At 40.4% G+C, this 11,952-nt stretch overlaps 1 protein-coding gene across 3 annotated transcripts in view; it reads left to right on the top strand.

Annotated features, from left to right (window-relative positions):
- Positions 1-11,952, top strand: part of NAAA (N-acylethanolamine acid amidase) — a 35,542-nt gene continuing 23,590 nt past the window's right edge. For all 3 annotated transcript variants that reach the window (XR_005215888.1, XR_005215887.1, XM_037830003.1), the window contains exons 1-4: positions 1-271; positions 886-1,038; positions 6,770-6,896; positions 10,108-10,198. Coding sequence is in view for 1 of the 3 variants with exons in the window: in XM_037830003.1 (XP_037685931.1) it covers positions 48-271; positions 886-1,038; positions 6,770-6,896; positions 10,108-10,198 (595 nt within the window). In the remaining 2 variants the exon portion in view is untranslated. The remainder of the gene's footprint in view (positions 272-885; positions 1,039-6,769; positions 6,897-10,107; positions 10,199-11,952) is intronic.

Genomic DNA, 11,952 nt, shown 5'->3' with positions numbered 1-11,952 from the left:
CGGCCACCGCTGCGGCGGATCTAGTTGTGGCCGTCAGAGCCCAAACCATGTGTGTCGCGGGCCGTGAGGGGTGCCCGGCGCTGCTGCTGCTGCTGCTTCTGCTCCTGGCTGGGCCCGCGGTGTCCGCCCCGAACCCCGCCTCGCCTCCTCGGGTACCGGCCCCGCCGCGCTTCAACGTGAGCCTGGACACGGCCCCGGAGCTGCGCTGGCTGCCTGTGTTGCAGCACTACGACCCGGACTTCTTGCGCGCGGCCATGGCGCAAGTCATCGGGTGAGCGCGGGACGGGGTCTGTCGGGACACCCGCGGCCGGGTTCGGGGTGCGGAAAAGCTCGGAAGCACGCTGCCAAATGACCTTTAAACCGTGACTCTCTCCCTTCCCTCTCCTATCTCCCGGCTCCCGGGTCTTGGGATTATGAACGCGCGGCGGGAACCGAAACTGGAATTTGCTGCTCTGGGCAGCGTCGAGGTTGGAGGTGATCCCGCGCGGCTGGTTTGGCTAAATTCGGTGTTGCCAGTGGCTCGCCGGTCCTTGAGCCATTCCGGCGAGTTGTGTCCCGGGCTGCTCAGCTATATCTGCTAGGGGATGCAGCACACCCCCTCCTTACACGCCTCCCGCCCGTCCCCAAAGTCCTCCCCTTTGGGGCGCTCTCGCCCTCCCTCCCACTCTCTTGAGTTTTCTTTTTCCCTCCTGGACACTACCCTGCGGATCAGGTGATGCGGGCCGTGGGCTGTCGCGAAGGGCTTAGCCGTCACCCCTGAGGCTACGAGCTTCAGGCACCCCACCCCACCCCACCCCATACACACCCTCTCGCACCCTTTCCACCCCTAAGCAGGTCTAACACCCTTATCGTTTATCATTTATGATTATGGTTTTTCGTTTCTAGGGAGAGGGTCCCCAAGTGGGTCCAGGCGCTGGTAGGGGAGCTGGAGCACTTCCTGCCTCAGCCCTACACATTCGAGATTCGTGGCATGTGTGAAGCCCTGAACCTCAGCACGGGCGACTGCCTTCTTATCAACCTGGCCTACGAGGCCACCGCGTGAGTGCCCCGTGCTGGTGCGGATTGACCTGGGACTTGCCGGGGAGCACTCCTACCACATATGAGTGGGACAGATGTTTTCAGGGTGATAAGAACAGGGTAGAAACTGGCTGCCCAGAAACCTCCATCGCTTCCTCTTTGCTTGTCTGGGTAAATCTGAACCACAGATGGAAGACTCGGAGAAAGAAAGCAGATTCTCTGACCTTAACACTGGACTTTCCTCTATCTGAAGCCCTCTTTCCTCTCTCCACCAATCCAAGTAGCATCCCACTTTTAAAATTACGCTCAAAATGTATTTTTCCTGGAAGTTTTTGGAACTAACCCCCTTCCCATCTTCTGGTCATCCCAGTGAACCTCCAGCTTTATAACTGCAGTGGTGGCAGCATTCATTTGTCCTCCCACCGTGATGATCCTTGTGTGTTTTTCATGGGTGCTGATCCTGACTGCTCTTTCTAAGCCTGTATTCCTGCAGGGATGGGACCACAGCCGTGTTTAACAGGGCCAACCAATGTTTAGGTAGGGATAGTGAGCTTGATAAAATGTGGCATCCAGAAGTGAAAGCCCTGTGGAATTGAGTGGTTGATCCATAGAGAGTACAGGGAGAGCCTTAAGTGTTTATTGGCTCAGTAACAGGTTTTAGAATTCAGAGGTGTTAAGACTTGGTTTCTGCCTTCAGGGCTAATTGTTTTGCCACCAGACCAGCCTTACGTAGTAACATCTTCTCTAGATACTTATACCTTCTGGCTGCCAAAGGATGATGGAAGAAACAAACAAACGAAAAAAAGGTTATTGGAGTAATGAAACTTTCTGGGCCCTGGCATCTTCCAGAACCCCTAGGCAAATAATGGTTACTGCCTTCCTCTTCAGGGAAATGCTTTAAGACACAGACTTGCTAAATTAAAGCGCTTTTCAGTTGAATTAAGTTAATTTTGCCATCCCCCTCTCTACTGCCAACTTTTTCCTATGCTGATGTGACTTTCTCAATGAAAAAATCACTAATCATTTACACTTTTTCATCTTCTTTTGGTTGGAGTCCTCATATCCAAGCAAATTAAATCAAAAGTTCTAGTAAAAAAAAAAAAATTCCAACTTTTGGGTATTTATTGAGCTGCCTAACAACAAAGAGCACATGAGACTTCACTAGCATTAACAAAGGAAATGTTCTCATACCTGCTGTAAGGCTGTTTGCATCAGAATAATAATAGCTACCCTATTCTTAGCCCACTGGGTGCCAGGCACTTTGTGAACATACAGCCCCATGAAGGAGATGGTATTGCCTGTTTTGTGATGTGGAAACTAGGCCTCAGAGGAGACAGCTGGCTGAATTGTCAGGGACTATGCTGAACTATATGTCTCCACTGTACTGCCTCTCCCAAAGCAGAGCCCATCTCCTCCTTTGTCCCCGATGTGTCTGTGCTACCTCAGACTAAAACATTTGGACCTGATATGGAAGTGTTATCTTGCCAGTTTTAAAAAAAGTCATCTTCAGAGATCCTACAAGCTTTGGTTTAGTCACATTCAATGTTTATCAGACCCTCCCTGACATGAAATCTTTGAAGTTAAGATCAGAAACTTTGGAAGGAATTAAAACCTAATCAAGCGGCCTTCTTTATTTATTTATTTATTTATTTATTTATTTATTGAGATTGTTCACATACCATACAACCATACAATCATTTGCACATAGCACCATCATACAGCTGTGCATCCATCACCACAATTAATTTTTTTTTTAATTTTTAGAACATTTTCATTACTCCAGAAAAGAAATAAAGACAAAAAAAAGGCAACTCAAATCCTCCCATACTCCTAACCAACCCCCCCTCCATTATTGATTCATAGTTTTGGTATAGTACATTTGTTACTGTTGATGAAAGAATGTTAAAATACTACTAACTGTAATATATAGTTTGCAAGAGGTATGTTTTTTTCCTATATGCCCCTCTATTATTAACTTCTAGTTATAGTGTCATGCATTTGTTCTAGTTCATGAGAGAGATTTCTAATATTTGTACAGTTAATCACAGACATTGTCTACCACAAGATTCACTGTTTCATACATTCCCATCTTTTAACCTCCAACTTCCCTTCTGGTGACATACGTGACTGAACTTCGCCTTTCTACCACCTTCATACACCATTCAGCACTTTTAGTTATTCTCACAACGTGCTACCATCACCTCTGTCCACGCCACGTTTAAGTTCACGCTAGTTGAACGTTCTGCTCATAATAAGCAACTGCTCCCCATTCTTTAGCCTCATTCTATATCCTGGTAACTTAGATTTCATGTTTATGAATTTACATATTATTATTAGTTCATATCAGTGAGACCCTGCAGTATTTGTACTTATGTGTCTGTCTTATTTCACTCAATATAGTGCACTCAAGGTTTCTTCATCAACCCATTTTTTTTTAAGATGGTTTTGTTCACACATGACACACCATACATTCCATCCTAAGTAAACAATCAATGGTTCCCTGTATAGTCATGTATTTATGTATTTACCACCCTCACCACTATTTATATAAGGACATCTCCATTTCTCCCACAAATAAGGAGGAAGAGTCAAAGAAGGTAGAGAGACAAAAGAAAAAGAAAAAGAAAGAGAGAGAAAAATAAACAAAACATCACAACTTGGAAGCAACAAAAGGAAAGATATCATTAAACTAAGTAGAATAAAGAGTCAGACAACATCACCAATGCCAAGAGTTCCCCCACCAATGTTTCTGTTAATTATAGTCTCTAGTTTGCATTAATTGTATTTTCCCCCATCCCACCCTATTTTTAACACCTTGCAATGTTGACATTCATTTGTTCTCCCTCATGTAGAAATATATTTGTACCTTTTATTACAATCATTGAGCACCCTAGGTTTCACTGAGTTATACAGTCCCAGCCTTTATCTTTCCTCTTTCCTTCTGGTGTCCTAACCTCCCTCTTTCAACCATACTAACAGTCATCTTTGTTCAGTGTACTTACATTGCTGTCCTACTATCTCCCAAAACCGTCTCCCAAACTTCTCACTCCTGTCTTTTCCTTTCTGTCTGCAGTGCTTCCCTTAGTGTTTCCTGAGGAGCAGGTATCTTGTTCACAAACTCTGTCGTTGTCTGTTTGTCAGAGAATATTTTAAGCTCTCCCTCATATTTGAAGGACAGTTTTGCCGGATATAGGATTCTTGGTTGGTGGTTTTTCTCTTTCAGTATCTTAAATGTATCACACTTTCCTTCTTGCCTCCATGGTTTCTACTGAGAAATCTTCACATAGTCTTACCGAGCTTCCTTTGTATGTGATGGATCGCTTTTCTCTTTCTGCTTTCAGGATTGTCTTTTTATCTTTGACATTTGATAATCTGATTATTAAGTGTCTTGGCATAGGCCTATTCAGATCTATTCTGTTTGGGGTACACTGTGCTTCTTGGATCTGTAATTTTATGTCTTTCATAAGGGATGGGAAATTTTCATTGATTATTTCCTCTATTATTGCTTCTGCCCCTTTTCTCTTCTCTTCTCCTTCTGGGAAACCCATGACATGTGCATTCCAGCGTTTCGTGTTGTCCTTCAATTCCCAGAGAAGTTGCTCACATTTTTCCATTCTTTTCTGTTTTTTTGTGTGTAGGCTTTCAGGTGTCTTGTTCTCTAGTTTCTGAGGGTTTTCTTCTGCTTCTTGAGATCTGCTATTGTATATCTCCATTGTGTCTTTCATCTCTTGTGTTGTGCCTTTCGTTTCCATAGATCTGCCAGTTGTTTTTCTGAACTTTTGATTTCTACCTTATATACACCCAGTGTTTTCATTATACGCTTCATCTCTTGCCATATCTTCCCTAAACTATTTGAATTGATTTAGTATTAGTTGTTTAAATTCCTGTATCTCAGTTGAAGTGTAAGTTTGTTCCTTCGACTGTAGGTTTGGCCGGTAGGTGTAAGTTGTAGTTTTCTGTTGTCTAGGCATCTGGTTTCCTTGGTTACCCCAATCAGGTTTTCCCAGACCAGAATGGACTCAGATCTTGGAAAGAGGCAATGATATCCGGTTTCCCTGAGGGTGTCTTAGAGGCCTCAAGTCATTGTGCTTTTCTGCCCAGCAGGTGGCGCCTCTCAGCCTGTAGCTCCAGACTGGTGTAAGGAATGTGGCCCATGGCTGTTTTTCCCCAGGCTCTGGGGTCTGGTTCTGAATGGAAGGCGGGTAGTAGAGCTGGGCCCCACCTCTTTCCTCTTAGGGAAGATATACCCCCTGGGGAGATATCATTTGCATTTGAATAGTCTCTCTGACTCTGCTATTGCCATCCTTGTCTGGGTCAGAGTGCTGGGAACTTAAAATGGCTGAGGCTATCTCCACTGAGCCAAAAAAGGGACAGAAATCCCCCCTTCAGGGCCAGTCCATGGCCACCTTTATTTTCACTCATTGGCCAGAGATGGCTTCTGGTTCTCTGGGCTCCCCCTCCTTCCCAGGGAGGTCCTCCGGCTCTCCAAGGTCAGTCATCACCAAAAGCCTCTGTCTGTTTGTTGGGGATTCATAGCTTGTATTGAGCATTCCATGTTTGTTATAAAACCTCAGTTGGAGCTGCACTGAGCTATATTTGCTTGTTAAGAGAGTGCTACTCTCTATCACAGTGAGGCTTTGTAGTTTGGGCTGCCATGGGGGAGGGGCTCTCGGCGTGAGTCTGCAGTTTTTACTTACAGGTTTTATGCTGTGATCTCGGGCATTCCTCCCAATTCAGGTTGGTGGATGATGAGTGGACAGTCACATTTGTTCCCCCACAGTTATTCCAGATTATTTACTAGTTGTTCCTGGTTATTTATTAGTTGTTCCAGGGGGACTAACTAGCTTCAACTCCTCTCTATGCTGCCATCTTCTTCTAGGCACCAGGCGGCCTTCTTTAAACAAACAAGAAGTTATGTAACATTTCTTTTTATCCTAATTATAAAAGTAATATATAATCATTTTAGAAAATTAGAAAATATAGAAAAGTATAAAGAAGAAAACAGCCACCATCCTGCCACTCAGAAATGGCTGTCTATCCATCAGGGTCTTTCTTTTCAGCATTGTTTGTGTGGATAAGCATATCTTTCCCTCCAGAATTGGACATACTTACTGTATATAAGTATTTTTAACATAACATTAAATATTCTCAGAGAATGTTTTCCTCAAAATACTTCTCTTCACCCAAGGTTCTTAAAAGACACTGCTCTCTTATCAGCTCTGGGCAGGGAGCTCTAAGGAGGAGAGGAAAAGTATGAACCAATCCCCTAAAAAGCTGACCATTTTCCCAGGGAGACACAATGAAGCATTTGTGGGTCAGAATGGTTTGATGCCGTTTTACTTGCTCTGAGGAAGTCATAGAAGGGAGTGTAACTGAACTTTGAATAACATGTTAAATAGATACTGCCAAGCAGAGGAATGAGCAGAGATCTAGCTGAGCCCAGACTGGGTCAGTTTCACTTTCATTTAGGATTTAGATTTAGTATGAAATTCTTATTCATTGTGTTTGTGATGCCATGTGTGTCAAGGGCAAAGGCTTGATAACACCAAATGAAAACAAATGAGCTCAGTGTTCAGTTCTCTTTTTCATCTTGAATTGTGAATCCATATTCTTTGTCTGGGGATTATGGCATATATGTCAGTTATATGGAAACAAAACTGTTTACAATAAGGACTTATTTTTAAAATGAAAAACTCATTTTCCTTTTTCTTATTTTTTCATTCATTCATGTTGGACTTTTTCCTTTTCTCAGATTCTGCACCAGTATTGTGGCTCAAGATTCCAAAGGTCACATTTACCATGGCCGGAATTTGGATTATCCTTTTGGCAATATCTTACGCAAGTTGACCATGGACGTGCAATTCTTAAAGGATGGGCAGGTATAGTTGGCAATGTAGAAGATACAGAAATCATTTGGATGGTCTGCTACTAAATTGTGCTATCATTATATGATATAAATATTGTCAAAACCCCTGGAAAAACAAAACCAGGAGAAAGGTTTACATCAATTATGCTTATTGGAGGAAGGGTCATTTATTATTGAGCATCTACTTAAAGAGGTCACTCCTTTTTCTTAGGGAAATCTCTTTTGAGGTATGACCAATCTTCTACTTATTGTACTGAGTCACTTCTTTCCTCTGCTCTCCCAAGTTCAGGACCAGGTAGTGCAAAACTAGATCTCAACTGCAGAGTTTGTCAGATCTGACTTTGAATCATACTCCTGTCACTTACTTCCTTTTTGAACCTGGAAAATTACTTATCCCCATTTTGCAGACTACCACTCAGAGAGGTTAGTAAGATTTTTATTGAGATGGTTATAAATGTTAAGTGAAGAAATCTATGTAAAGTGTGTGGTAGGTGCTCGATTAATGGTGGCCAAATAATAAATGGTCCTTAACTCTATAAATGTGATTGACCCACTACCACTCTCTTGTGTCTGATCCTTAAAAAATTATACTTACTTTATATTCATAATGGTCCCTTTAAGAGTATATTCTAACATGAAATGCTGTCACATTACAGTGTAAACTTTGAGAGAGACAACATCAACTAATGCTCATTGAATACACAAAGCATTCAATTGTGAAAAAGAAAAGACCACGCAAAAGCCAGATTTTGACTTTGGGGAGCATCGTTTAAGGACTAGAATTCTGTTTTTTTATTCTTTGAATTTAGGGTTGATTCCCCAATACATACTGAAAATTCATTTACTAACTACTCATTTAGTCATCTGTTTTTATAAACAAAAGTTTTTTCTCATAAAAATCCAAACAATACAAAAATATTTAAAGTGAAAGTTTCCCCTTTCCCAATTCTATGCATTTACTTCACCACTGTTAACAATTTAGTTTATAACTAAGGGTTTAGTTCAAAAAAAATTTTACATTGCAACAATGACAGAATATAAATGTGAATTAAATTCTAGATGAAAAGAAGCTAAAATATCAACAGTTATTATTACTAAATGATGGGATAATAGATTATTTTAATTTATGACTTTATCTTTTTCTCCATATACTACATTGAGCAAATATTCTTACAAACAGACAAAAGAATAGATGCAATAAAAATAAATTATTTTAGCTGCTCTTTCTAAACCTTACTCCAACAGCTGTTGTCTCATTTGTTTGTTTATCCTGGAGCTCCCGTGAGAAATATTGCTTAGATTATTACCTAATCTAGGCAGTTTACACTTAGGTGCTGCTTTCTGCTGAGGGCTCATAGCCAATTAATTGTTTTGCTAAATTAAGAACAGGTTATTCAAAAAAAACTTCCATCTCTTGCTCTTGTATAAGGTTCACAATTTTAAAAGTATCTTCACATGCTGGATCTCAGCAGCCCTGCGAGAAAGGGACAAGTTCACATTTTTATTCACATTTTCCAGATGGAAGGACCTTGGAGAGGCTGACTTGCCCTAGATCACATGACCATAACCTTGGTTTTCAGCCTCTTAATTGCTTTGCTTCCCAAAACTCAGCTTTAGTTAGACTTTAAGTTAGAGTCTCCTGCCGCAGTGAAGGGTTTATGTTAACTGACTTGGCAGAGACAGTGGGGAAGTACAGACATTTAGAAAAAAAGAGAATTTTTCAGAGCTACAAGATTAAATACCTTAGAAATTATAGCTCATAATTATTTATAATTATATATTATAAAATATCTTGGAAAGCTACAATGTGATTTTGATTGTCCTAATTTTCATTCGCTGAGCCCTTGAAGAATGACATGAGAATCAGCCTATCTTGCAAATAAGGTGACCACATAATTACTTTTTGTGAGGTCTTTACTATGGAGGTAGATTTATTCTGTTTTACTGCTGTAAATAGAAACAGGATGTGCCCATGGAAGGCCCTCGGTGAGTCTGGGGGGAAGGTCATTTATAAAACTAAAGCCACTGCATTTCTGCCTTGTAATTTGGCCACCTTAAATTATTTTTACAGCTATATGAGGTAGAAATAAATAATTAAATTACCATAGTTACTGACTTAAGATTCAATTTTCTAAAGGAAAAATATTAACCTAGGCCCTTCTTCATTACTCAAAATATAAAAACCGTAGTTAACCTTTATTGGACATCATGAGCCAGGCTCTGTTCTAAGTATTTCTTTAAAAAATAAAATCTGGTGTCTGGAACAACTAATAGAGTTTGGTTTTTCTCCCTGGGATAATGTAGTGGTGTCTTGCAATCAGCAGAGCTTGTTGCCTTGATTTAAATCCTATAACTCATGGGATAAATGAAATGATGTATGTAAAATAATTTTTTAAAGATGAAGCATGACGCACATTTAAAATATTAGTATTGATTAGCAGTTCTATTTGTTTCCCTTACTTCACAGAGCTTATAAAAGGTGTAATATTTATCTCTTATAATCAAGTCAGCCCAAGTTTAAATTGGAGCCATTTGCTTCTAGGATGAGGCCTTTTCTTTCTTTTTTTTTTTTCTAAATGATCTGTATCGAAAAGGATAAGGCTTCTTAACCTTTTTTGTGCAAGGATTTTTTTGGCAGTCTGGCAAAGCCTGTGGACCCTTTTTCAGAATAATGTTTCATAAATACAAAAAAAAATAACACATGTAGGATTACAAAGGAAACCAGTTATGTTGAAATACAGCCATTTTGATATTATAAAACTTTTTCTTAGCATGTTAAAAGAGTGAGGCCTAGCAGCAGGTCTGGTAACTACCGTCATTTCAGAGTAATGGTGAGCATGAATGGTGTTTGAAGATACCTGCCACCACTGTTATGTCTGCAAAAACACCTGTAATGTCTCCTAGTAACAAATCACGTGCACTGCTATTACTACATGGTTTGTTGCATGCGTTCATAATAGGAGGAGTTAAATTTCGGTTAGAGGTTAGTGAAAATAATGATGTATCTCTTTTCCCATCCAAGGTCACAGGTCCGCTGAATTCTAACCATGGACCCCCAGGTTAAGATCCCCGGTTCTAGAAGGCTGTTTCAGAGTTTTTATTCTATTATGTTGAAATTTAGAAGGAAAAAAATCTATCATGGAATCTGTGGGGCTGAACAGTGATTTCAGTGTATATTTACTTGTTTGGAACAGTAAAATGATAACTTAACCTATTTATTTCAGATTGCATTCACAGGAACCACTTTTATTGGCTATGTAGGATTGTGGACTGGTCAGAATCCACACAAGTTTACAGTTTCCGGCAATGAACGAGGTAATCAAAACAAACTTCCAAGTATTGTTAGCCATATCACTGTTCAGTTCCATGCAAGTACTTTATTCACTCACCCAACAGAACATATAGAAAAACACTGACTGCGTGGCAGGGACTTCCATTCTATTGGGGGTGTGGGGGTGGACAGTATGCTTGTTAACAGTGAAGATGATTTCAGATATTGTTAATTGCTACAAAGAAAGTAAAACAGAAGAGGCTGGGATGGTTACTCAGGTAGAAGGCCAAGGAACGCTGAACCACCTGATCCAGGAGTAGCTCTGCTGAAGCTGGGGTGGAAGGAATAGCAAGGGCAAAAGACCCTAGATAGAAATAAGCTTGATAGATTCCAGAAACAAAAGAAGGTCATGTGTTTATAGCATAGAGTAAGAGGGTAGTGACATCAGAGGTGGAGAGGAAGGCCAAGGCCAGATCCTGCAGGGTCATGGTGGGGAGACTAGAAAAAGACATACACATAAGGAGTATCTTAAAGTTTAGTTTGGCCATCTGATTAACCCCTGATGGACTTCTTCTTGTTGTTTGCTTTTCTTAGGTTTATTCGTATCATTTTACCTAAGGCTTTAACAGAAAGAGGCTGGTATGAGTACATATCAGTGTCAGTTCTTTTCCTAATATATTTTTTTCAACATTTTCTCAAATATCAGCTAGGAGTGACTACTGGTTCTCAAACAGAGATACCCAAATCACAGCATGACCATTAGTAAGGTTTTAAACAGAATGTCTATAAATACATGCATATTTAAAGATAAGCTATTGTTTCCATTATTTTTGGACTCAAATTGTTTGACAGACTGATTAGTAGAACCTAAGGCACAAGCAGTTTAAAAATAACTGAGTTAGTCTGTAACAAACACAATTAAAAGCTGTCAAACTGCTTTTTAGTGACTTTTTAAAAAAGTCTTTAAAACCTTATTTTAATGAAAACTAGTTATATTTTAGTCTGCTAAAATTGCGTTCGAGTGCCTGAACATGCAACACCACTTGATTAATAGAAATAATTATGGAAGTGAAATTATTTAATGAGTAAGAAAGTCCCTGAGATAGGCTGATGAGCATAGAAGGAAAAAGAAACTCCTTAGAGATAATCAGGATGTATGAGTTTTCCACATGACTATTTCACACACCAACATTTACTCTCAGGCACCATATTTGCAAACAAAAAATTTGTTCCAAGACTCCATGGTGGGTGGAGAAGAATCTGTCTACTGAATAACAGATATTTGTAAACAGGGAGTGTGGGCATAGTACTAGGTCTGTTTTTTGAAGTTTCTGCACATTATGGAGGGTGCCAAGGATGTGAGGAGGACCAACAAATGACATAGAACATGGGGAGGAGTAGCAAATTCCCTGGTGTCTGAGATCTCAGACTCTGGAGCCGGGCTGCCTGGGTATATATATTGATGCTGTCACTTGCTAGCTGTGTGACCTTGGCCAAGGTACTTAACCCATCAGTGTTCCAGTTTCCTCCTCTGAAAAGCAGGTATGATAGTAGTCATGAGGATCATATAACTTAATGTAAGTTCTGTACCCAGAGCAGTGCCTGGCATAGAGTGAGGCCCATAGAAATGTTTGTTGTTACTGTCACCCCTCCAGTCCCAACCTCCTTTCTTTTTTTTTTTTAAATTTATTTTATTTTGAAATAAATTCAAAGTTATATGAACAGTTGCAAAAACAATACAAACCACATACACAGAATTTCATCATACCCTGACCCCCCTCCCCTGATACCCCAATCC

This window comes from Choloepus didactylus, chromosome 3, assembly GCF_015220235.1.
Source record: "Choloepus didactylus isolate mChoDid1 chromosome 3, mChoDid1.pri, whole genome shotgun sequence".
Lineage (NCBI taxonomy): Eukaryota > Metazoa > Chordata > Mammalia > Pilosa > Megalonychidae > Choloepus > Choloepus didactylus.
Note: the sequence above shows the minus strand (reverse complement) of the source record. Positions and strands in the feature narration are given on the sequence as shown.